We start from the raw sequence: 26,725 nt of genomic DNA, 5'->3' as shown, positions 1-26,725 counted from the left end.
AACGTTAGCTAGCTAACGATACAACATCAGATGAGCTAACATTAGTAACCTAACCAATTCGCTATACTATTAACTGGTAAAGGACTCCTTGTCATTCCATAAGTTATAACGCATTAGTTTGCTTACTGGACCCTGGCAATCTGTGTGAAATGTTAACTAGCTAACGAACTAACTACTAACTAATGTTTTCCCTCTACAGTATGTGGTACATTTTTAGAATGAGAGAATTAGGTGAAAATGCATTGCTTGTTAAACAAGTGGATTCAGGGATCAAATGTAGCTGGAGCTGGGCCTGGCTTAAGTTGGATGCCACTATAGAGGTGAAAGGAACACCACACACTTTCCCTCTTTCTCACTTTTACTGGCACATTGTAGAACAGATGTCCACAGGCAGGAAGTGTACAATGTAATAATGTGCAGTGTAGCCCAAAGATATTGTTTTTGTTGTGTTTAACTTGACAGTAACACGTTTGTGTGTGTGTGTGTGTGTGTATGTGAGGGGTTATTTTTGCACACATGTGGCCTTGTGCACTTGATCGACGTCTATAGTGGCAACTAAAATAGAGCAAAAATAGAATGCCTGTTTGTTTCATTCTATTACTACTTTAAGATGTTTTTTTCCCAAGTGCAGTAGTTACGTGTGTAGTTACAAGTGTTCTATTATAAAGGCTGTCAAGGCTAACTGCAATATTAGTGTTGTTTTTTCTCAAGACTTGAGTGTCATTTGCAGTAAAGTCTAGGCAACAAATAACATTGGATTGCTTTCTTTACATTTTTTAGCTGTGAGTTAGGTTCACATTAACCACTTTATTTTACACACAGAGACTGGTCATGTAGATCATATTCTTTGTTGTTTAATTAGTTAAAACCTGCATTTCCCCCTAGCAGGGATGTTTTGCGTGTTTCAGTGCAAAATAAAAAAAGTGTCACCTTTTTGGGCCCTCAGCAGTTTTCATCCCTGTTTTAAACCAGGGAAATGGAACTCGGAGGGTTACAGGTGGAGGTGCAGGCCAGGGTGACGTTGTCTCTCTCTTTATCAGGGCCATTTTCATTTAACTTTAGGGATACGACTGACATGAAGAAGAAACATGTATAACAAATATACGACATGTTGAAGGGTTAATAACTGGCCACCCTACATTAGGTAATACATTGTTTGGTATGATGACATGTACATAAAATCTAGATTTACCTGATATTTGCAGGTCCACACCCAATGATCCTGTAAATCCCTGAGGGGCGTGATTACTTGTACTTGACTCAAATCTGGAGAAAAATCTGCCACTGTCATCTTCAGAGTTTCAGTGTGGAGTTATTGTCTTGGTCATAAAACTCTGTATCTTGCCTTAATCACTCCAGATGTGTTATACACTCCATCTCCTTGCTGTGAGCCATCTAGTTTTGTATTGCCTCTCGGAGTGAACCATATCTTTCTTCTAACTATCTGGGTAGCTGGGTGGCTGTATGTACAGTCCAATACCACTGATGAGCCTTTCGATGCACAGATAACGGTAGTCCTGTCCCTGTCACGGTACCAAACAGACCAGGTCTGGGCCAGTGTGCCTGAAAACAGCGATTGAAAACATCATTCTCCTTGTGATGAGAAAAAAAACATATAAAATTAACTGAAACCAAGATAAAACGTACCTGGCAGGGAGAGTAGAGTTAACAGAGATAACTGTAGAATATATTGACAGTGCATAGCGGCTTTAGCCCTGTAGGAAAGAGAGTTGTATTCCAGAAAATATACCAGTACAATCTTTGATCCAAGAACGTAATGCTCTGCTGTGTGTTATCTGACCAGCAGTGGCTGGGCAAATTCTTCTTATTGAAGACTGGGGGGTTGTGGAGAAGTACTGATGTCAACATAAAACATCTATTTCGCTGAAATTACTGTCATACTTCTGCTGTTTGGAGAGAAAGAAATTCCAATAGCCACAACAATACCACAGCCAAACCACCAAACTGATTTGTGTTATTTTAAAATAACACCCACTGGGCAAAAACTGGTTGAATCAACGTTGTTTCCATGTCATTTCAACCCCCAAAAACGATATTATGACATTGAATTAATGTGAAAAACTGATTAGATTTGCAAAAAAGTCATCAATGTAAGGTCATTGTCTTTTTTTCACCAAACTTTTAACCTAAATCCAATGACATGGTGACACGTGTTGTTGATTTCACGTTGAATTCACATCCGTTGACAACTCAATACCTCACAAGTAATAATTCAAAACTAAATGTTGAACTGACATCTGTGCCCACTGGGCAGAGGCAGTATATAATCAGGCATGGCATATACAATATGAATATACTCAACAGTTTTGTTTGAATGAATTACTTGAGAGGTTTTGAGTTATCTGATTAAACCAAAACTGTAGTAATTCCACCATTACTATTAAATGCTAGATGACACAGACTCATTTTGCTGCTGTATGTTTATTATTAGGCTTTTCAAAGTTGTAAAGGATAGACAGAGATACACGCATACAGAGATAATCTGATCACAATTATGGGATTATATTTGGATTATAACGAATACAGAGTTCAGTAACAATTCCATGCATGAATACTCATAATCCCTCACAACATTATATGGTTGGGAATATGTTATCACATACAGAAGGTCATTTTAAGGTAATTTTACGATTTTATATTGAAATGCTCTAGCCTATGACCTGGACATGAAATGGAAGTTTTTAAAGGATATTTTAGATGCATGAGATCTTATTTCAAAATGAAAATGTTCTAGCCTCCAAACTTGATATGTACAGGTTTTCCAAATGTGTTAAGGAGTTTTTCAATCCATGACTGGTTGTTTGAATCTTTGCTACTGATAATGTGACAGCCCCTGACCCCCTTCACCACCGCACACGTGGTCTTCGGACCGCAGGGCGCCACCTCACAGGCCATCTCGCCGGAGTTACAGCTGCAGCGGTGGTGGCAGTTCTCCTTATAGAAGACCTCGCCGTTCACAAAGTAGCGACCCTTGTGTTGACAGCCACAGTTCTTCACGTGGACACACTTGTCATCGCTCTGCAGGAAACCAGGTTTGCATTGACAGCCCTCCCCTGGAGGAGTGGTGCATCCTGGGGCGGAGGTCATGGAATAGCATGTGGCCGGGCACCCGGAGGCCGAGAGGCTGTAGACACTATTCTCTGGACAGGGGAGGTCTGAAAACACACAGGGAGAAAGAAAGGTCTGTGAAATCAGTTACAATTTTACAGTTTCAGGATTTCATTTAAAATGTAGCGTTTCAAATTTGCGGTCTTATTTTACTGTCAGATTCCTGTTTTAAAGAATTTATGAATTGCGACTCATCATAAACCTGAAGAGTAGTGATACAAAACCAGAGGACTTACGGCAGAAGTCTTTACTCCTCCAGGCCTCAATTTTCCCTCCCTTCTCCTGACACTCTTCCACATAGTTGGTGATGATGTCACAGGCTGCCGTCAGTAGGCCGTTGTTGAGGATCATGTCATAGATGCAGTCTTCTTTGTACTCATCAGAGTCCACTCTACCATTGCAGTCTCTGAGGGGACCACTCTTATCTACAATGACATCACAGGCGCTGACATATTTGGGCTTTATAAGGGGGATGTCTACAACGGCACAATCTTTGCACTCATGGGAGCAGCCCGGTATGTCAGCTACCCAGTAACTGTTTCCGAACTCCTTGGGACTCATGGGCTTTTTCCCGTTGGGCAGAAGCAGGTCGTCATCAGGGTTGTCATTGAGGTTGCCACAGAGACCACAGATGGCGTTGTTGTAGGTGCTCGGGACCTTCACCCTCACCTCGCTGGACCAGTCAAAGGAGACCTTGAGACCAAAATGAGTCTCCAGAACAGCAAAACGGCTGTTTCTGTAGATCTGAACCTCAGTGTTGTTGGAGTAGTATGGCAGAGACGTCAGGACATCGTTCACCTAAAATACACTCCAGTAAAAATAGAGAGTGGAATGGATACTATTCTGTAAGAGTGTTTTGTTCCCTTCAAAACAGTATATTATACAAAATAGATAGGACCTTTATTACTCACCAGAACTTTGCCGTGATAATCACCTGTGACGGTGTAACTACTTCCCAACACAATGACAGTCACCACCTTAGCGTAGGAGACTCTGGTGCTGCCTCTGTTGTTGTTCTCCAGAGTCACCTCAAAGCTCTCCAGATCGGGATCTTTGGAGCAGACCCCCGCCAGCTTGTAGATACAGTTTCCCTGAAAGTCAAAGCGCTTCCCATCAAAGGTGCGGAAGTGGGGGTCCCCCTGTGTTGAGCAGGTCTTGAAGCTGAGGGGGTAGCAGTCCTGAACCCCGTTGACCACTGCACAGTGCTCACTAGCCTTGCACTTCCTAGGCATACACACCACCTTCTGTGTGGCTCCGTTGCACAAACACTTACTCTGACATGTGTTGCCCTCCCAAAAGGTTTCTTCAGGCAGGTAGTAGTGGTCATTGTGTGTACAGCCACACCCTGTCTCCTTGACGACACAGTGTTCACCGCTGAGCACGTAACCCTTGTCGCACTGGCAGCCCTCCACACAGACTTTAGAACAGATCTCGGGGACATTGGGAATGGCACAGGTAGCAGGGCAGGCAGTGCTACATAGCTCATAGTGGCTGTGGTATGGGCAAGCCAGGGCTGTTCGAGTTGAGAAAAAACAAACATCACAAATGTACTCCTAATACACTCCGCAAATTCATTATACACATAATACACATTTAACCTGTTAGGGCTAGGGGGCAGCATTGACACGGCTGGATAAAAAACATACCCGATTTAATCTGGTTACCACTCCTACTCAGTAACTAGAATATGCATATACTTATTACATATGGATAGAAAACACCCTAAATTTTCTAAAACTGTTTGAATGGTGTCTGTGAGTATAACAGAACTCAAATGGCAGGTCAAAACCTGAGAGATTCCTTTACAGGAAGTGGCCTGTCTGACCATTTCTGGAACTTCTTTGCCATCTCTATCATTTACTAAGGATCTCTGCTCTAACGTGACACTTCCCACGTCGTCCATAGGCTCTCATAGCCCGGGAAAAAAGAGAATGTCGTCATTCCAGCCCCAGGCTGAAACACATTATCGCCTTTCTCAAGTGGCCCATCAAGAGACACTAGCTTATGCGCGTGACCCCGACCGCCCCCGCCTTTGGGATTTTTTCCTCTGTTTGCCGAAAAGGAGATTCCCTGTCGGAATTTTACCGCTTTTCTACGAGAAAAATGACGTAAAAATTGATTTTAAACAGCGGTTGACATGCTTCGACGTACGGCAATTGAATACTTTGAATTTTATTGTCAGGAATTGCGCCAAGCGCGCGACACTTCTTTACTATTTCGGATAGTGTCTGGAACGCACGAACAAAACGCCGCTATTCGGATATAACGATGGATTATTTTGGACCAAACCAACATTTGTTATTGAAGTAGACGTCCTGGGTGTGCATTCTGACGAAGACAACAAAAGGTAATGACATTTTTATAATAGTAAATATGATTATGGTGAGTGCTAAACTTGCCGGGTGTCTAAATAGCGAGCCCGTGATGCCTGGGCTATATACTTAGAATATTGCAAAATGTGCTTTCACCAAAAAGCTATTTTAAAATCGGACATATCGAGTGCATAGAGGAGGTCTGTATCTATAATTCTTAAAATAATTGTTATGCTTTTTGTGAACGTTTATCGTGAGTAATTTAGTAAAATGTTAGCGAATTCCCCGTAAGTTTGCGGGGGGTATGCTAGTTCTGAACGTCACATGCTAATGTAAAAAGCTGGTTTTTGATATAAATATGAACTTGATTGAACAAAACATGCATGTATTGTATAACATAATGTCCTAGGGTTGTCATCTGATGAAGATCATCAAAGGTGAGTGCTGCATTTAGCTGTCTTCTGGGTTTTGGTGACATTATATGCTGGCTTGAAAAATGGGTGTCTGATTATTTCTGGCTTGGTACTCTGCTGACATAATCTAATGTTTTGCTTTCGTTGTAAAGCCTTTTTGAAATCGGACAGTGTGGTTAGATTAACGAGAGTCTTATCTTTAAATGGCTGTAAAATAGTCATATGTTTGAGAAATTGAAGTAATAGGATTTTGAAGATTTTGAAAATCGCGCCACAGGCTGGCAGTGGATGTTACGTAGGTGGGACGAATTCGTCCCGCCGGTCACATAGAGGTTAAGAATGTCTAAGTTCATAAATGTGATGTTTTGTTTTAGCTGAGTACTTACGGCAGTTGGAGGCCTTTCTCCACAGCGGTGAGACAACAACCCCAGCCTGCTGACATTGGGCCACGTAGTTAGCCAAGGCCTCACACAACACCTCCTGTCGACCCTCATTCAGACACACATCGTAGAGGCAGTCTGAGGCAAACTCCTTCACCAACACTTTCTTATGACACTGGTCAAATGGGCCCCCTTCGTCTGTCATCAAACCACAGTACTTTGGTCCAGTGTAAAGTGCCCGGTCTGAATCTGAGCACGTGGGGCAGTTGCCGTTACAGACATGCCAGCAGAATGGATCACCGTCAGCAATGCTCCAGGATGCCACCCATGCCGTGGTATTTGCCGAAAGCACACCTGTGGGAGTTGTGAAGTCATCTGTTTTGTTACCATTGTAGTTGCCACAGATGCCACCGAGGTTGTTGTAGTAACTGCTGCTGATGGTCACCATGAAGAAGGCGGTCCAGTCAAAAGTGATCTTCAGGCCAACATCTGTCTGGATGGTCCCTTGGATACCAGACTCTGTGATTCTGATGTTGCCAGACTCCAAACTCACAGGGAGGTCAGACCTAATGCCATCAATCTGAGACAAGAGAGAGAAGAGGATTTAAAGAGGACTTAAAGCGGATAGAGAGCATAGAGGATTCTTAAATTCAATTTCAACATGGAAAATCTGTATCAAGTATAACTGGAAGACACCCACCTCCACTGTCCCTCTTTGGCCAGTGAGAATGGTGATCCTGTGACCACTCAGGTCTATGTTGGCTGATTTGAGGAAGGAGCCTTTGGAGTTGGCGCGCAGCTCGTTCTTGGTCTGGATGCTGAACTGAGGCAGGGAGGGATCTTTGCCCGTCGTATTCACCAGAATGTAGGAGCATGTACCCATGAAGGAGAAGGGCTGGCCATCGAACGTGCTGTAGTGAGGGTCACCGAACAACCAGCAGTAGGCCTTGGACTGGGCCACACATACCGGCTTATTGTTCATCACCACGCAGTTTTCTTTCTCACGGCACTCAGTGTCCTGACAGGGGTCTGACAAAATGTGTATTAGAGATGTTAACATATCTTGCTCATAGTAATATCAAAGTAGAACATCAACAAAGTCCATAATTCTACATCCAAATGTACTAACATAAAGCCATATCTGTTTCGTTTTATTATTATTCATGCATTTTTTACCTGTGCTGTAGCAGTCCATAACTCCATTCTTCATCCCACATGTCTGGCCCTCTTTGCACTGGGAGTTCTTGCAGGTGAACACTCCTGCGGCACAGCTGCAGGTCTCAGAACAGTTGCCCAGGATCACAGACTGGCCAGACTGAAAACCAGCAAGACATCTGTTGGATTCTGGATTAAACTTGGAACATTGCTATCCTAGAGACCGTTTTTTTTTTACATCAGAAGGTAATGGTTATATGTAGGAGCCAGATGGCTTTGGAATGTGCTGGGTGGACGGGAGGAAGTCACAGGATTGCTATAAGGGATGAGGATGGACATCTGTGGATTAGGCAAATGAGGGATTGAGGTCAGGTCACTTTAAGGGAGAAGGAACGGTTTATTACCCTATCACTTCGAACCATAATAGATGTAAGGATTGGAGAGAAGGAGGAGTGCATCTAAATTGGAGTATATATACTTGTGTTGGTGGAAACATGTTTTCTCTAATGCAGCTGTATTGATCCTCTGGGAAGAATAAACTTGGTTAAGCTTTCATAGTGTCCGTAGAATTTATTTACTCTGAGAATTAGAACCTAAGTCATGTAAATGATATCATTGAGGTTACACTATGGTGGAAACCATAGGATGATTGTAAACAATGAATATTTACCAAGGTGTGGGACTGACAAATGTATTTGCATTTAATGAAAAACAGATATAGGCCTATATTTGTAATAATCACTTTAGGATAACATAGATTTGTTTATATATGATATGGCAATTTATTTGTCGATACACAATAAACCAGTGATCACCTTGTAATAGTGTCCATCAACCACACAGCCACAGTTCTCCAGTAGGACACACTTGCCACCATCAAACACAAAGCCGTCGTCACACTGGCAGCCCTCCTGGCATAGTGGGCATTTTGGAGACTCACTGAGAGAGTCACAGGTAGAAGAACAGGTGTCGGCACACAATTCATAGTGACTGTTAGCTGGACACGTCAGAGCTAGAGGACAGATGCAAATAGGAGGAGATGCATGTTATCAAAAAACTTAAATCAGCTTCAGCTTCAATTGGTTTTCAGCAGAGCATTAGGTCAGAAAAATATTGCACACTAAGATAAACCAGAATAAGGTAAATTAACTTTAAATATCAAAATTCACTCACGACAAAACTGGTCAGATCTCCAGCTGCTGACAAGGCCACCGGATACCTGACAGAAAGTCACATATGTCTGTAAGTGGCGGCACAGGGCATCCCCACCCTCTCCCTCCTTCATGCACTCCTCAAAGTGCTCTTGCGGTGGCACAACAGCATGGCATTGGGCAAATGGACCCTTGGTTGACTTTATGATGCTACAAGCCGGTGGGGGTCCACTGGTGGGAGGACACTTCAAGCCACCGTCACATCCTGTCTGACATTTGACCCCTTCCTGAACCACCAACCACCCCGCTGCAAACTTCTCCACAGACGGCTCCTGCAGCCCACTGGGCAGCAGGAAGTCATCCTCCTTCTTGTCATTATAGTTGCCACAGAGACCACCGGTAACACCTTTGTAAGTGGATGGAAGCTGTATGATGGCGCCAGCAACTGTGTCGTAGGTCACCATCAAGCCAAAGTCTGTTACCACGACGATGTTAATGCCATTCTGGTAGGCCCTGACCTTTCCATCTCCGAGTGACAGTGGGAGATTTGCTACAACGTCATCCACCTGTGAAAGGAGAAAAGATTGAAAACATCAGTTTTTCTAATCAAGTGTTGCTTTTTAATACTGAAATGAATAGATCAAGACAGAAAACTACCATTATTTCCCATATAACTCTGGGAGACATGGATATCTTGTATTTGTAGGCCTGTATGTCAACCCTCCTGGTGACCATTGCATCATCCATCTTGGTCAACTGCTGCACTGACACAACAAATGGAGCCATCGATCCGTCTTTCTCCACAACCTCTGACATTTTGTACACACAGTCCCCATGTAGGCTGAAGCAGCTGCCATCGAACGAGTGGAATCTCCTGGCCCCGCTCACATGGCAGGTGCCCGTGCTCATGGGTACACAGGCCTGCACCCCGTCTTGGACCTGGCACTTCTCAGTGGGACCGCAGGCAAACTTCACATTACACTCCATGTGTCCATCCTTATTACACACACAGCGCTCTTTGCACTGGCCGTTGGGGAAGAACACCTGGCCCATCTGGTAGTACTGGCCTTGGTGAACGCAGCCACATTCAGCCAGCAGCACACACTCGCTGTCGCTCAGTATGAACCCTTCGTCACAGACACATCCCTCAGTGCACAGGGAGTTCTCACAGCTCTCAGGCTCATCGAGTCCGCTGCAGGTCTGGGGGCAGCCTGAGGCACACACCTCATAGTGGCTGTTGGCCTTACAGGAAGATGCTACAACACATTAGGTCAAACATGATAGAATTTAATGTTGGAACCAGAAGCTGTTAGTTGGACAAACCACTTCTGACTTATTGTAATGATCATAATTGTTACAGTAGTTGTTTTGAAATACACATCTGATGAGGTGTGTCTGTGCACTACTTACGACAGAAGCTGTCCGACCTCCACTGTTCCACCTTGGCAGGGGCATCCTGGCAGGCAGTGGTGTAGGTGCTGAGGGCGTTACAGAGGGCAGAGGCATGGCCACGGTACAGACACATATCAAACACACAGTCCTCATAGTACTCTCTGGGGTCCACCTTGGCGTGGCAGTGCTTGAACGGACCGTTTTTGTCTGTGATCCTGCCACAATACTTCCCTGTTTGGTAATCAAGCATCAGGCTGTGGTCACAGGTGGGGCACTTCTTGCCGTCGCAGTCGCTGGAGCAGCCAGGGTCGTTCCCCACTTTCCAGCTGTCTCTGAATACTGTTGGGGTGTTAGCAGGGCTCTTGTCTGGTTTGAGGAGATTGTCGTTCCGTTGGCCATTCCAGTTTCCGCAGAGCCCTCCGATGAGGTCTGAGTAGGAGCTGGGGAGGGTTAGGGAGACATGGCTGTTCCAGTTGAACTTCAGTGTCAGGCCAAATTTGGTCTTCACCACCCCAAAATACCCACTGCGGAAGATGGACAGTTGGCCATCTTCTACATCAAATGGCAAGTTCACATACTGGTTGTTGACCTGGGAAGAGAGAAAGAAACTTGAATGAAACATGAAGGATGATAATGTCCTGATATTTCTTCTTACATTAAGTAGTATGATCATTAAAAGCTCATTGACAAAATAAACCCAGAACGCAATTATGTCATTCATTTGGAATGGATAACATTTTAAGGTAGCTTACCAACACTTTGCCAGGGTTGTCCCTACTCATGATGATGATGTTTTTGAAGACAGTGATGGTGACTGTCTTTGTGTAAGACACTGCCGTGTTCCTCCCCCTATTCTGATTCTTTACAAGCACCTCAAAATATGCCAGAGATCTGTCGTCTTTGCTGACCAATTTGGAGAGAACGTAAGTACACGTTCCCTGGAAGTCGAACCTCTTGCCATCAAACGTGCGGTAGTGGGGGTCGCCTGAACCTTGGCAGGTGGCATAAGATGTTGGGTTGCAATCTCTCTTACCACTCTGCAGGCCACACACCTCTGATTTCTTGCATGCTGTTGCTTTGCATTCAACCTTGGATGTTCCTGAATTGCATTCACACTGCTTTGTGCATTTGTCATCTTCCCAGAACTTCATTCCAGATGGGTAGTATCGTCCTTCATAAGAGCAGCCACAGCTCTCCTTGGAGATGCATTTGTCTCCACTGAGGACAAAGCCCTTGTTGCATTGACAGGTCTCCACACAGGGTTCCTTGCACTTTGCTTCAGCATCTAGATCTGAACAAGAGGCAGGACAAGCTGTGCCACACGCCTCGTAATAGCTGTTTGACGGACATTCCAGTGCTGCAAATGTGAAATTAGAAAATATATTTAAATAATAGTGAAAAGTGCAATCAAAAAATCTTTATGAAATGTCTGGAAAGAAAGAAACTCACGGCATCCAGTGATTGTCCTCCACTTAGGGCTAATTTTTACCCCCTCAGCCAAACAGGCATCATTGTAGCTTTTCATGTTCTCACAGAGGAACTGGTAGATGCCTTTATTGATGCAGACGTCATACACACAGTTGTCCATGAACACGCCTGGGTCCAGGACCTTGTGGCAGCTTGCGAATGGGCCATCTTTTTTGGCCAAGAGACCACATAACTTTTCTCCCTTGTATTTCTGTTGGAGAGCCGGAGTGCAGCTAGGACATTCCCCTTGGCAGTCATCATGACAGAACAAGTCGCCATCTTCAGTTCTCCAGCTCTGGGCAAACTTCACCACTGTGGGTTCCTTGTTACCTTTGGGGTTAGTGAACTCGTCATTGGGATCCCCGTTGTAGTTCCCACAGAGCCCACCCAGGGTGCGGAAGTAGCTGCTGGGGACAGTGATATAGAACTTCATGTTCCAGTCGTACATAACCTTCAGGCCAAAGTTTGTCTTCAGAACAGCATAGCTGCCACTATACACCACCGTTAGGTTTCCCCCGGCAAGGGTCACTGGCAGGTAGACATTCTCACCATTCACCTAAGAAAAGATCAATAAGCATATGGAAAAACCACTCAGTTCACCTCCTGGATTGACCAAATTTACCATGGAATCGACCCCAACTCTGATCATTTCCCTCTGGTCTCTTGTTACTTACCTCAACCTTCCCTTTATGTGTGCTGATCACAACAGTCAGCCCATAGACCGTGACTGAGACTTTCCTCACGAAAGACACCCTCTTGTTCCCTCTGTGGTTGTTCTTGGTCAGGACAGTGAACGGGATGAGGCCAGGTTCAGATTTAACAACCGTGGCCATGACGTAAGAGCAGGTGCCCTGGAAGTCAAACCGCTCCCCATCAAAGGTGAGGTAGTGGGGGTCACCCACAGCCCTGCAGGTGGCCTTGGACTGGGCCACACATACCGCCTTATTGTTCACCACCACACAGTTTTCTTTCTCACGGCACTCAATGTCCTGACAGGGGTCTGACAAAATGTGCATTAGAGATGTTAACATATCTTGCTCATAGTAATACCAAAATCGAACATCAACAAAGTACATAATTCTACATCCAAATGTACTTACACAAAGCCATATCTGTTTGGTTTTATTATTATTCATGCATTTTTTACCTGTGCTGTAGCAGTCCATAACTCCATTCTTCATCCCACATTTTTGGCCCTCTTTGCACTGGGAGTTCTTGCAGGTGAACACTCCTGCGGCACAGCTGCAGGTCTCAGAACAGTTGCCCAGGATCACAGACTGGCCAGACTGAAAACCAGCAAAGCATGTCAATGATATCATTGAGTGTTTATACTATGGTGGTAACCATAGGATGATTGTAAACAATAAATATTTACCAAGGATAGTGATTGATTATATTATTTCCACTTTATATTTGCATTTAGCATAGAACAGATATATGCCTATATTTGTAATAATCACTTTAGGATAACATAGATTTGTTTATATATGATATGGCAATTTATTTGTTGATACACAATAAACCAGTGATCACCTTGTAATAGTGTCCATCAACCACACAGCCACAGTTCTCCAGTAGGACACACTTGCCACCATCAAACACAAAGCCGTCGTCACACTGGCAGCCCTCCTGGCATAGTGGGCATTTTGGAGATTCACTGAGAGAGTCACAGGTAGAAGAACAGGTGTCGGCACACAACTCATAGTGACTGTTAGCTGGACACGTCAGAGCTAGAGGACAGATGCAAATAGGAGGAGATGCATGTTATCAAAAAACTTAAATCAGCTTCAGCTTCAATTGGTTTTCAGCAGAGCATTAAGTCAGAAAAATATTGCACACTAAGATAAACCAGGATAAGGTAAATTAACTTTAAATATCAAAATTCACTCACGACAAAACTGGTCAGATCTCCAGCTGCTGACAAGGCCACCGGATACCTGACAGAAAGTCACATATGTCTGTAAGTGGCGGCACAGGGCATCCCCACCCTCTCCCTCCTTCATGCACTCCTCAAAGTGCTCTTGCGGTGGCACAACAGCATGGCATTGGGCAAATGGACCCTTGGTTGACTTTATGATGCTACAAGCCGGTGGGGGTCCACTGGTGGGAGGACACTTCAAGCCACCGTCACATCCTGTCTGACATTTGACCCCTTCCTGAACCACCAACCACCCCGCTGCAAACTTCTCCACAGACGGCTCCTGCAGCCCACTGGGCAGCAGGAAGTCATCCTCCTTCTTGTCATTATAGTTGCCACAGAGACCACCGGTAACACCTTTGTAAGTGGATGGAAGCTGTATGATGGCGCCAGCAACTGTGTCGTAGGTCACCATCAAGCCAAAGTCTGTTACCACGACGATGTTAATGCCATTCTGGTAGGCCCTGACCTTTCCATCTCCGAGTGACAGTGGGAGATTTGCTGCAACGTCATCCACCTGTGAAAGGAGAAAAGATTGAAAACATCAGTTTTTCTAATCAAGTGTTGCTTTTTAATACTGAAATGAATAGATCAAGACAGAAAACTACCATTATTTCCCATATAACTCTGGGAGACATGGATATCTTGTATTTGTAGGCCTGTATGTCAACCCTCCTGGTGACCATTGCATCATCCATCTTGGTCAACTGCTGCACTGACACAACAAATGGAGCCATCGATCCGTCTTTCTCCACAACCTCTGACATTTTGTACACACAGTCCCCATGTAGGCTGAAGCAGCTGCCATCGAACGAGTGGAATCTCCTGGCCCCGCTCACATGGCAGGTGCCCGTGCTCATGGGTACACAGGCCTGCACCCCGTCTTGGACCTGGCACTTCTCAGTGGGACCGCAGGCAAACTTCACATTACACTCCATGTGTCCATCCTTATTACACACACAGCGCTCTTTGCACTGGCCGTTGGGGAAGAACACCTGGCCCATCTGGTAGTACTGGCCTTGGTGAACGCAGCCACATTCAGCCAGCAGCACACACTCGCTGTCGCTCAGTATGAACCCTTCGTCACAGACACATCCCTCAGTGCACAGGGAGTTCTCACAGCTCTCAGGCTCATCGAGTCCGCTGCAGGTCTGGGGGCAGCCTGAGGCACACACCTCATAGTGGCTGTTGGCCTTACAGGAAGATGCTACAACACATTAGGTCAAACATGATAGAATTTAATGTTGGAACCAGAAGCTGTTAGTTGGACAAACCACTTCTGACTTATTGTAATGATCATAATTGTTACAGTAGTTGTTTTGAAATACACATCTGATGAGGTGTGTCTGTGCACTACTTACGACAGAAGCTGTCCGACCTCCACTGTTCCACCTTGGCAGGGGCATCCTGGCAGGCAGTGGTGTAGGTGCTGAGGGCGTTACAGAGGGCAGAGGCATGGCCACGGTACAGACACATATCAAACACACAGTCCTCATAGTACTCTCTGGGGTCCACCTTGGCGTGGCAGTGCTTGAACGGACCGTTTTTGTCTGTGATCCTGCCACAATACTTCCCTGTTTGGTAATCAAGCATCAGGCTGTGGTCACAGGTGGGGCACTTCTTGCCGTCGCAGTCGCTGGAGCAGCCAGGGTCGTTCCCCACTTTCCAGCTGTCTCTGAATACTGTTGGGGTGTTAGCAGGGCTCTTGTCTGGTTTGAGGAGATTGTCGTTCCGTTGGCCATTCCAGTTTCCGCAGAGCCCTCCGATGAGGTCTGAGTAGGAGCTGGGGAGGGTTAGGGAGACATGGCTGTTCCAGTTGAACTTCAGTGTCAGGCCAAATTTGGTCTTCACCACCCCAAAATACCCACTGCGGAAGATGGACAGTTGGCCATCTTCTACATCAAATGGCAAGTTCACATACTGGTTGTTGACCTGGGAAGAGAGAAAGAAACTTGAATGAAACATGAAGGATGATAATGTCCTGATATTTCTTCTTACATTAAGTAGTATGATCATTAAAAGCTCATTGACAAAATAAACCCAGAACGCAATTATGTCATTCATTTGGAATGGATAACATTTTAAGGTAGCTTACCAACACTTTGCCAGGGTTGTCCCTACTCATGATGATGATGTTTTTGAAGACAGTGATGGTGACTGTCTTTGTGTAAGACACTGCCGTGTTCCTCCCCCTATTCTGATTCTTTACAAGCACCTCAAAATATGCCAGAGATCTGTCGTCTTTGCTGACCAATTTGGAGAGAACGTAAGTACACGTTCCCTGGAAGTCGAACCTCTTGCCATCAAACGTGCGGTAGTGGGGGTCGCCTGAACCTTGGCAGGTGGCATAAGATGTTGGGTTGCAATCTCTCTTACCACTCTGCAGGCCACACACCTCTGATTTCTTGCATGCTGTTGCTTTGCATTCAACCTTGGATGTTCCTGAATTGCATTCACACTGCTTTGTGCATTTGTCATCTTCCCAGAACTTCATTCCAGATGGGTAGTATCGTCCTTCATAAGAGCAGCCACAGCTCTCCTTGGAGATGCATTTGTCTCCACTGAGGACAAAGCCCTTGTTGCATTGACAGGTCTCCACACAGGGTTCCTTGCACTTTGCTTCAGCATCTAGATCTGAACAAGAGGCAGGACAAGCTGTGCCACACGCCTCGTAATAGCTGTTTGACGGACATTCCAGTGCTGCAAATGTGAAATTAGAAAATATATTTAAATAATAGTGAAAAGTGCAATCAAAAAATCTTTATGAAATGTCTGGAAAGAAAGAAACTCACGGCATCCAGTGATTGTCCTCCACTTAGGGCTAATTTTTACCCCCTCAGCCAAACAGGCATCATTGTAGCTTTTCATGTTCTCACAGAGGAACTGGTAGATGCCTTTATTGATGCAGACGTCATACACACAGTTGTCCATGAACACGCCTGGGTCCAGGACCTTGTGGCAGCTTGCGAATGGGCCATCTTTTTTGGCCAAGAGACCACATAACTTTTCTCCCTTGTATTTCTGTTGGAGAGCCGGAGTGCAGCTAGGACATTCCCCTTGGCAGTCATCATGACAGAACAAGTCGCCATCTTCAGTTCTCCAGCTCTGGGCAAACTTCACCACTGTGGGTTCCTTGTTACCTTTGGGGTTAGTGAACTCGTCATTGGGATCCCCGTTGTAGTTCCCACAGAGCCCACCCAGGGTGCGGAAGTAGCTGCTGGGGACAGTGATGTAGAACTTCATGTTCCAGTCGTACATAACCTTCAGGCCAAAGTTTGTCTTCAGAACAGCATAGCTGCCACTATACACCACCGTTAGGTTTCCCCCGGCTAGGGTCACAGGCAGGTAGACATTCTCACCATTCACCTAAGAAAAGATCAATAAGCATATGGAAAAACCACTCAGTTCACCTCCTGGATTGACCAAATTTACCATGGAATCGACCCCAACTCTGATCATTTCCCTCTGGTCTCTTGTTACTTACCTCAACCTTCCCTTTATGTGTGCTGATCACAACAGTCAGCCCATAGACCGTGACTGAGACTTTCCTCACGAAAGACACCCTCTTGTTCCCTCTGTGGTTGTTCTTGGTCAGGACAGTGAACGGGATGAGGCCAGGTTCAGATTTAACAACCGTGGCCATGACGTAAGAGCAGGTGCCCTGGAAGTCAAACCGCTCCCCATCAAAGGTGAGGTAGTGGGGATCGCCCACAGCCCTGCAGGTTGCTTTGGAGATGTGGACACAAACCCCCTTTGTACATTCTTCCTTTTCTCTGCATTTGACGTTCTCACAGGGGTCTGGCGGTGGAGTGGGTGGGGCAGTGCCTGAGGGAGTACAGAAGCAACGTTCAAGACTAATTCTAGTTTTAATGCAGTGTATTTGTTGTGTTCTGGTACGTTTTGTTTTATTGTGTTGCGTTACATTGTGATGTGTTGCTTTGTATTGTGTTGTTTAATAGTTGTCCTATTTAACGAGAGAGGTGTTGAGGCGCAGTTGATAGGCCATTTAAGTGGATGTGTCAATTAAACAGCGTACCTTTGGAACATACTCCTGTTGTAGCATAGCCGTCTCTTGGCATGCCACCATAAACGTAAACAGCCATGAGGGAGTCGCCTTTGATGGAGAAATGCTGTTGCTGCTCTCCCAATGGAATATTTACCCACATGTACTTAGGGTCTGAGTTGAATGATGTCCATTGGAGAGATTTCACACATTTATTTTTCTCACAGACTTTAACGGTGTTGATCCCTTCCCCCTCGGAGACAATGACCAATGTGCTCTTGAATTTGCTCTGCGTGTCCACCGACCACTCGTTGGCCAGATCAGACGTTGGGAGGATGTTGGTGAGGAACGGATCATAGGGCTTGTTGTTGCTGAAGTACATCACCATGACCTTCTTGTCACTTTTGATGATCAGCGGATATTTGGGTTGGACAGAAACCACATACGCCTGCCCCGCATTCAGCTCTTTAGCAGTGGATACCTTTCCCTCAATGATCTTCACTAGAGTGTTGTCCTCTGAGGCCACAATGTTTACAAAGTCTGTTGAATGGGTCATGTGCATGGAAGGAACCAGGTAATTGGTGGAGAGGCTCTGTACTGGTAGCAGTTGTTCGTAGACGTGATTGCAGCGGCCTCCATCTGCAACGCATTCGTGTCCCCCCAGGACCGCCACAGGGAGCTTGGCTTTGACCCTGGTCCCAGTGAAAGTGGTGTAGCTTTGATAGAGGTAGACCTGGTATGGGTCCATGGTAACAATCACCGCCTGTCTTTGCTTCCAGGAATCCACGCCACTGAGATTTGTGTTGGAGGCAGGGATGATCGTGATCTTGTTGGGCTCTTTGCCATTGACGATAGACATAAGCTTGTGCATGTTGCTTGGACCCTCATCGGGGGTGAAGACCACATAGTCAGTACCCAGCTTGTCAGTTGGAAAGACCACACTGCTGTCTCCGGTCGAGAACTTGTAGTTGAAGGCCACCACTGAGATGTCAGAGTTGGAGGTGACCTGCACTGTTTTGGTAGAAGCTCCTGGACCCCCAATTTCAGCGTTACCAGGTATGGCGATCCATTTGGTGTTCTGTTTCTCTATTTTCACTGAGGTGGAGAAGCCGATTGCATTGACCTGAATTTGAACAACGGCTGGATAATCCTGTGTGGTTATGGCCAGTTGAAGACTCTGATCATCATGGTAGCTCAGCAAATAGTTAGGCATAAAGGCAGTAATGAACTCTCGCCCCACTGGGCATAATCCGCTGACCACTAAACATAAAGGAAGAAAGACAATTTTACAGATGAGCACCTGCATTCTTTTTGCAACCATTTGACTAATGTAATATCAGTTTAATAATGAAACGTTTACTATAGCTTAAATACAGTACAATTGTCTTGCTCCGACTGCTCTTGTTGAATTCACTGACTGTCATGTGTCAATTTAGTATGGCACAAAATAATTAGTTTTTGCTTGAATGACATGACCATATACAAATGTTTGTGTACATAACAGTACACATGCTGTCGCTTCCCCTTGGATAGCTTTATAACCAGTATTACATGTCTATAATATAGTGTTCCCTGCAGAACAAACAACATAAATGTACTATCTAATTAGAGGAGGCTAGAAAGATTTCATTTGCCAAGCTACAGTTCTGTGTTTATGTTTCCCCATAATGTTAGATAATAATAAATTATCAACTTGTTCAGTTCTGGTAGTAATTACATGACATGGAATATTGAAAGGTAAACTGTGATTCTTACCTATGAATAGGCTGACAGCCACACAAAGCTCGAAAGTTGTCCCCATGGCTGGAAACCAAAATGCACAGACGTGGAAAAAAATGGAAAATGGATGTAAAAACTAAATTAGTTTTGTTTTAGATTATATTATAGAAAAGCTAATGACAGGAGAGAAAACATATATAATTCATTGTAAATGCATTTACTTTAATTCATTTTTATCCATCAACAAATTATATAAATATTTTATAAATATAAATGAGTTTGCATTAATACATGTATCTACAAAGATAGGAAATAGTTTATTTCAATTCACTTTCAGCTCTGTAATAATTTGGTCTTCAACTGACTCTATTCACCATGTTTTCTAATCCAAAAGACTGATCTGATGTCCATACTTTACCTGTTGGTGGGACCATGAAGGATATAACAGACAGGGAGGGATAAGAGGGTGTCTTATATTGTGAAGAGGATGGGTAAAAAATAACACATCCTTGACAAAATATTGAATTACCGTACTTATTAAGTCAACATAGCGTATGCATGACTGTAATGCATATATTGACAACTGCGTGTCTGACGTTTCCATCTAACCAAAACATTTACATTGTATTTTTCCTCATAAGCAATACTTTTAAAAGAAATTAGAAACAAACATCTGTTTCATAAAATGTTACCTTAATCTACCTCAATATATATAAAATAAAACATATTAATGGATTTATTTAAGCAGGTTTGTCACTTTTAGATTTTATAAGAGAAACCTGGTAAATAATATTGCCAAACATTTTTCATAGACTCATTTACTATGGCCTACTGACCAGATGTTTTCATTTTTGATTTGCAATAAAATATAACTTTTAAAATGGTCCCACTTTATATTAACTATCACATAATGGTAATATAGCAGCATAATGTAACTAGTGTGGGTAGTTGTTACATAGTACTATCAACTATTATACCTCTTATAAGGCATGTAAACCATGTAATTATTATATAGTTTTTAGCATCACTGTGTAGTGATGTAAATAATCATTTGTTCTTAACTGAATTGGCCGGTTAAATAAAGGTAAAATAAAAATGAAATACAAATTCGACCATATAAAATAACAATGTACTTTCAAATTATTCAAATGGTCATGTGCTTTAAATGTATTGTTTTATGGCAATATTTAAACATGGATTAGAAGAAGTGCTAATTACCTACATATGGATGTTTTAAGTGTATGTCAACAGAACATGGCTTAAGTGTATGTCAATAGGAGACGGGCGAGGAGAGCTTACACAAATAAAACATGGATACCATTACAGACACATTGTTATTAAAACAGGATATGAGAGCCACATATTTATTTACTGGCAGCTCAATCAAGAATAGGGTGACATAGGTCTGAACAAGAATTGACTATAGAACCATGAGGATTTTGGGGGTGTGACGAGAGGGGTGAGGTGATGATTTCTTAAATACACATAATGTCATGGGTGTGTTTGTATAGTTTAAGGAGGAGGTGAGTATCTGAAATGCATTACAGACCTGCTAACATATTTATTAAACCCTAACTTTAAAATGTTTTTCTTAAAAAAAAAATCTTCCACCTTTATTTAACCAGGTAGGCCAGTTGAGAACAAGTTCTCATTTACAACTGAGACCTGGCCAAGATAAAGCAAAGCAGTGTGACACAAACAACAACACAGAGTTACACATGGAATAAACAAAAGTACAGTCAATAACACAATATAAAAAGTCTATATAAAGTGTGTGCAAATGGTGTAAGGAGGTAAGGCAATAAATAAGCCATAGTAGTGATGTAATTACAATTTAGCAAATTAATGTGCAAGTAGAAATATTGGTGTGCAAAAGAGCAAAACAAGTAAATAAAAACAATATGGGGATGAGGTAGGTAGTTGGATGGGCTATTTACAGATGGGCTGTGTACAGCTGCAGCGATCGGTAAGCTGCTCAGATAGCTGATGCTTAAAGTTAGTGAGGGAGATATAACTCAAATAAGTCTCCAACTTCAGTGATTTTTGCAATTTGTTCCAATCATTGGCAGCAGAGCACTGGAAGGAAAGGTGGCTAAAGGAGGTGTTGGCTTTGGGGATGACCAGTGAGATATACCTGCTGGAGCGCGTGCTATGGGTGGGTGTTGTTATGGTGACCAGTGAGCTGAGATAAGGCGGAGCTTTACCTAGCAAAGACTTGTAGATGACCTGGAGCCAGTGTGTCTGGCGACGAATATGTAGCGAGGGCCAGCCGACGAGAGCATACAGGTAGCAGTGGTGGGTGGTATATGGGGCTTTGGTGACAAAACTAATGGCACTGTGATAGACTGCATCCAGTTTGCTGAGTAGAGTGTTGGAGGCTATTTTGTAAATGACATCGCCGAGGTCGAGGATCGGTAGAATAGTCAGTTTTACGAGGGTATGTTTGGCACCGTGAGTGAAGGAGGCTTTGTTGCGAAATAGGAAGCCGATTCTAGATTTAATTTTGGATTGGAGATGTTTAATATGAGTCTGGAAGGAGAGTTTTTTACTAGCGTTTAAGAGCAGTTTGAGGCCACGGAAGGAGTGTTGTATGGCATTGAAGCTCGTTTGGAGGTTTGTTAACACAGTGTCCAAAGAAGGGCCAGATGTATACAGAGGTGGATCAAGGAATCACCCGCAGCAAGAGCGACATCGTTGATATATACAGAGAAAAGAGTCGGCCCGAGAATTAAACCCTGCGGTACCCCCATAGACTGCCAGAGGTCCGGACAACAGGCCCTCTGATTTGACACACTGAACTATCTGAGAAGTAGTTGGTGAACCAGGCGAGGCAGTCATTTGAGAAACCAAGGCTGTTGAGTCTGCCGATAAGAATACGGTGATTGAGAGTCAAAAGCCTTGGCCAGGGCGATGAAGACGGCTGCACAGTACTGTCTTTTATTGATGACGGTTATGATGTTGTTTATTACCTTGAGCGTGGCTGAGGCGCACCCGTGACCAGCTCGGAAACCGGATTGCACAGCGGAGAAGGTACAGTGAGATTCGAAATGGTCAGTGATCTCTTTGTTAACTTGGCTTTCGAAGACTTTAGAAAGGCAGGGCAGGATGGATAAAGGTCTGTAACAGTTTGGGTCTAGAGTGGCACCCCCTTTGAAGAGGGGGATGAAGAGGGGGATGACCGCGGCAGCTTTCCAATCTTTAGGAATCTCGGACGATACGAGAGGTTGAACAGACTGGTAATAGGGGTTGCAACAATGGCGGCAGATCATTTTAGAAAGAGAGGGTCCAGATTGTCTAGCCCAGCTGATTTGTACGGGTCCAGGTTTTGCAGCTCTTTCAGAACATCTGCTATCTGGATTTGGGTGAAGGAGAAGCTGGGGAGGCTTGGGCAAGTAGCTGCGGGGGGTGCGGAGCTGTTGGCCGGGGTTGGGGTAGCCAGAAGGAAAGCATGGCCAGCCGTAGAGAAATGCTTATTGAAGTTCTCGATTATTGTGGATTTATCGGTCTTATAACCAACAGTAGGCCAACATGGCATTGCAGCTCACAGACAAAACACTCCTCTTGCTTAGTTTCTTTGACACTTTGAATGGATGGGCACAGGTTGGCCTCATCCCTGTCATCAATATAAGTAAAGTGCATCATATGCATGTATGGTTTCACACTCTAGCTCTGAGGGTGATGGTGTCAGTGGGCACCTTTTTGAACTGCTATCACTATAGTTGTATGTCATTCTTTATCTAAGTGACAATGCAAATTCTTGTTTTCACAATGCCTGCGTTGCAGCAACGGTAAATTTTAATGTAATGAACTGTCTCACAGAGTGACTCCAAGTGCCATGTAATGAAATGTAAAATATTTCTGTAATATGCCCCAGACGTTGCAGTTACATTCACCTTGTGGTGTAGGATCAACTTTTCAACCAGTCCAACTGTAAGGTGGATAGTACTTTTCCCACAGTTGTTGTTACCGTGCCACCTTTGACAATAACATTGGACAAAATGTACAGTACCAGTCAAAAGTTTGGACACACCTACTCATTCAAGGGTTTTTCTTTATTTTTACTCTTTTCTACATTGTCGAATAATAGTGAAGACATCAAAACTATGAAATAACATATGGAATCCTGTAGTAACCAAAAAAAGTGTTAAACAAATCAAAACATATTTATATATTTTAGATTCTTCAAAGTAGCCACCCATTGCCTTGACAGCTTTGCATCCCCAAAAAATCTAAGTAGGCTGGATTACATAGGGTTGCAGAGAGTAGCAAAGTCTACTGCCAGCAGTACTCAATAATACTTTACCAAGAGGGATTGGAAATGTTTCACAAGGCACAGTCCTGTAAGCTTAGACTTTTGTAACTAGTTTTTGTTCATGACGCATCAAATCTTTATTTCATGAGCCTCATCTTGTCCTGTTGTATCGTCATATGGGACCATCTGGTGTTGGTATGTTTCAGGCTTGTGTCTGAAGGACAAAATGAGTGGCATTGCTAATGCTGCCAAGAGAACTATCCCTAATAACACCAAAGCCTGTCTGCCCCTGGTTGCAAGAGGCACCTCACAGCATTCTGTAGAAGAGGAAGAGATGAGAGAAAGACAGGCTTTCAGCTTCTCCTCCCAAAGACCTGTTCCTCTAGTAGTACTGCCTGGTCACTGAACCTTTCATTGAGGTCATTATAAACAGTTCCTGTCATGGGAAGTTGCACTCTGCAATGGTGTTATTCTTGCATGCAGTACATCTATAAAAAATGGTCATATGACTTATTTTCCCTCATGAAGTGAAATGTCAAATCCTTATTTAGGATGGGGGTTTTTGACTACAAATCTTGTCTAAATTCATACATTGTGGAATTTGTGTAGAAGTAACACACTATCAGGGTTTAGCCATTAGTGATTATGCAATGGTTTAATATTTCATCACTAAATCAGTGATCCATACTTGGTCACATTGCTCTACCCCTAAACCTGTTAGTAGGTCGCACCTTTACCTGGAAGTGGATGGAGGGTGAGCGAGCGGGTGAAGGTTTGATTGAGAACCTCCAGTCTCATTTCAACAATGATGGTGAGTACTGTTTGGCCTGACCTCCATGGAGCTGTGGACCTCATAGCGCCCCCTGCTGTCCAGGCCGATACGGCTGTGGCTCTGATTGGAGAAGTCTCCTCCAATGGAGTCCGTCCACCACACATCAGGCTGGGGGAAACCCTGGGAGGAAGTGAGGGTGATGATGAAGCTGTCACAAGATGACTGGACAGAGAGCTGGGGCTCCTTGAAGGGGGCTAGGGGTAAACAAAAACAACAACAACAATACTCTTATTCAGCTCTTCACAAATGAGAATTCTGACTGCAAAGGGCTTTAGGCAAGTAGATGACAATAAACTGATTTTGTGCAGATAGCTTAATACTTTTATGTCTCTTAATCCCCCATAGATGCAAGACTTCTAAAATATCTGAACGGACAAAAATAAATACTCTCTAACCTGCCACTAAAAGTTGTAGCTTTTCCTGGGTGCTTCCCTGTTCATCTGTCACATCACAGGTGTATGGGCCCTGGTCACTCAGCTGCACACCACTCAGTCTAAGTGAGGCATTTCCCACAGTGAGCTGGTCTTCAAACAGATGAGTTCGTCCCTTGTAAACAACACTCTGTCTTTCCAGCTGATCTCTCCCATGGTAATAGCTGTGGACCACCACTGATTCTCCACGCTGCCAGTTGACAATCACGTTGTTGAGGTTCAGGTTTTCATACGGAGGGAAAGAGCATGTAAGGGTGATGTCACTGTCCAGAGCTGCCACTCCCATAGGTGAAATAGGGAACTGAACCTCAATATTGACTAAGGAAGGAGACAGACAATACAACCATAGATTAGAGAAAAACTAAAATTGTCTTGTATTACATCACCAAATATACTGTGATACTTGTTTGCTTCTTGGTGACGGTTGTTGTAAAACCAACATTCTAAATAATGATTTACTAAATGTTAGTATACAAATGTACACATGATAAGATGATGGTATATGATAACTAGCTACCTGAGAAAAGCAATGAAGTCGAAAGAAGCTGTGAGATGACAATTGTCTTTTCTTCCCACATGCTTTAGAGGAGACCTGTAAAAAGAAAGCGTATGTGTGGAAAAACAATGGGGATCGCATCAGAAGAAATACAGTAGACGGCACGAGTCAAAAAGTGATTGATGACCTATTTCATGTGTCACGTGGTTATGCCCATATATGTACATACTGTCCTTCCATTCTCACGCTGTCGAGTGAGTGCTTATATAACCTGAAAGTGCATCTGTTTATGGTAAAGCATGTGTTTGCATTAAAGCTGTCAATATGATTGATGTGTAGTGACCTTGTTGAACTGTGTCATTTCCTGACCCTAGTAAGATGTCATTTTCTATAGTAGAGTAGGGCAGGGCGTGACAGGGGGTGTTTTGGGTTGTTCTATGTTTTCTATTTCTATGTTTAAGTTCTAGTTTGTCTATTTCTATGTAGGGATTGTTTGGGGTTGATCTCTAATTGGAGGCAGCTGATCCTCATTGCCTCTGATTAGAGATCATATTTAAGTAGGGGTTTTTCTCTTCCTGTTTGTGGGTTATTATCTTTTGAGTAGTGTGTTTTCCTCTCTGCGTCACGGTTTGTGTTTGTGTTTTCAAGTATTTATGTGTATTGCATTTAGTTTCACGTTTAATAAATATGTGGAACTATGAACATGCTGCATTTTGGTCCGCTCCTTCGAACAGCCGTGACAAACTGTGGAATGTGTTTGAAAATTTGAAAGAGTAGAGTATTGAGTCTCTGCTGTTTAGTAATAATGTATATGAAACAGTAATTTCCAGGGGGGTAGGGTATTGGTCAGTATAAGTAAAGAGCTGTGAACACTATGAGTGACAAGAAACCTCGAGAGATAAACCACAGAAGACTCTAAATAAATAAAACATGGCTCCTAGACCAATTTTAGGTTTATTGTGATTTAACTTCAATGAATGAAATCGCTGTCTCTCTCTCTTGCTCTCCGTTTGTGTGTGTGTTGACAAGGATCTGTAGCGTCCGGGGAGGATCTAATGACCTATGTCACCCCCACAACATGGGGTTGTGTGTGGGAGGTCGTTTGGTTACAAGCAGAGAAACATGCTGATAGCATTATCTTCTACGAAAGGAATTAAAGAATAATTATACAAATAAACATCTTACAGGATATAAATGGCATTTATGTATAAACATTTTAGAAGAAAATACAAGGTTGTGTGTGTGTGTCCAGGCTGCATGGTAGGTGTCAGGTTACGAGCTGTGGGTTGACACACAGAGAATCCTGATCAAGGAGAAAAATGCCTTATTTTATATGAATACAGTTTCAAAAAAATATATATTATACATGTAAACATTTAAGGGGTATTAAAGTGTAGTATTGTTTGATAATAATATATATGTTTTATATAGATTTTAGTAAAAAAAACAGTGGTTTAGTATAATATTGCATAGCACACATTTTAACAATAGTAATATGTGTAAAGGTCTGTACAGTAGGCCTTTCGGTATTAAGATTTTAGAATTAAATATATTTAAAAATAAAAAGTATCTTGCCTTCAATGAATGAAATCTCTGTCTCTATGTCTGTCCCCCAATCTGTTTCTCTCTACACAAGAGAAAGTGTTTCAGGGAAGGTGCACGCGTGTTTGTGTGT

At 43.5% G+C, this 26,725-nt stretch overlaps 2 protein-coding genes across 2 annotated transcripts; both read right to left on the bottom strand.

Annotated features, from left to right (window-relative positions):
* Positions 1-2,423: 2,423 nt before the first annotated feature.
* Positions 2,424-9,089, bottom strand: LOC145879543 (IgGFc-binding protein-like). Its single transcript, XM_082975450.1, has 8 exons — positions 8,563-9,089; positions 8,205-8,401; positions 7,411-7,549; positions 6,935-7,263; positions 6,241-6,814; positions 4,041-4,642; positions 3,366-3,927; positions 2,424-3,176 (listed from the first exon to the last, which is right to left on the bottom strand). Exons 1-8 carry the CDS (start codon positions 9,002-9,004, stop codon positions 2,752-2,754), a joined length of 3,270 nt encoding a protein of 1,089 aa, XP_082831576.1. The 5' UTR covers positions 9,005-9,089; the 3' UTR covers positions 2,424-2,751.
* A 57-nt stretch (positions 9,090-9,146) lies between these two features.
* LOC106605585 (IgGFc-binding protein) lies at positions 9,147-19,120 on the bottom strand. Its single transcript, XM_045718642.2, has 15 exons — positions 19,076-19,120; positions 17,354-18,580; positions 16,802-17,142; positions 16,110-16,683; positions 15,413-16,017; positions 14,679-15,249; positions 13,926-14,524; positions 13,291-13,834; positions 12,933-13,129; positions 12,547-12,685; positions 12,074-12,399; positions 11,382-11,955; positions 10,685-11,289; positions 9,951-10,521; positions 9,147-9,796 (listed from the first exon to the last, which is right to left on the bottom strand). The coding sequence occupies exons 2-15, from the start codon at positions 18,531-18,533 to the stop codon at positions 9,147-9,149; spliced, it is 7,476 nt and encodes a 2,491-aa protein (XP_045574598.2). The 5' UTR covers positions 18,534-18,580; positions 19,076-19,120.
* Positions 19,121-26,725: the final 7,605 nt, after the last annotated feature.

The sequence above is a fragment of the Salmo salar genome, chromosome 05 (assembly GCF_965601325.2).
Source record: "Salmo salar chromosome 05, fSalSal1, whole genome shotgun sequence".
Taxonomy (NCBI): domain Eukaryota; kingdom Metazoa; phylum Chordata; class Actinopteri; order Salmoniformes; family Salmonidae; genus Salmo; species Salmo salar.
The sequence above is the reverse complement of the archived record's forward strand: the minus strand, read 5'-3'. Positions and strand labels throughout refer to the sequence as shown.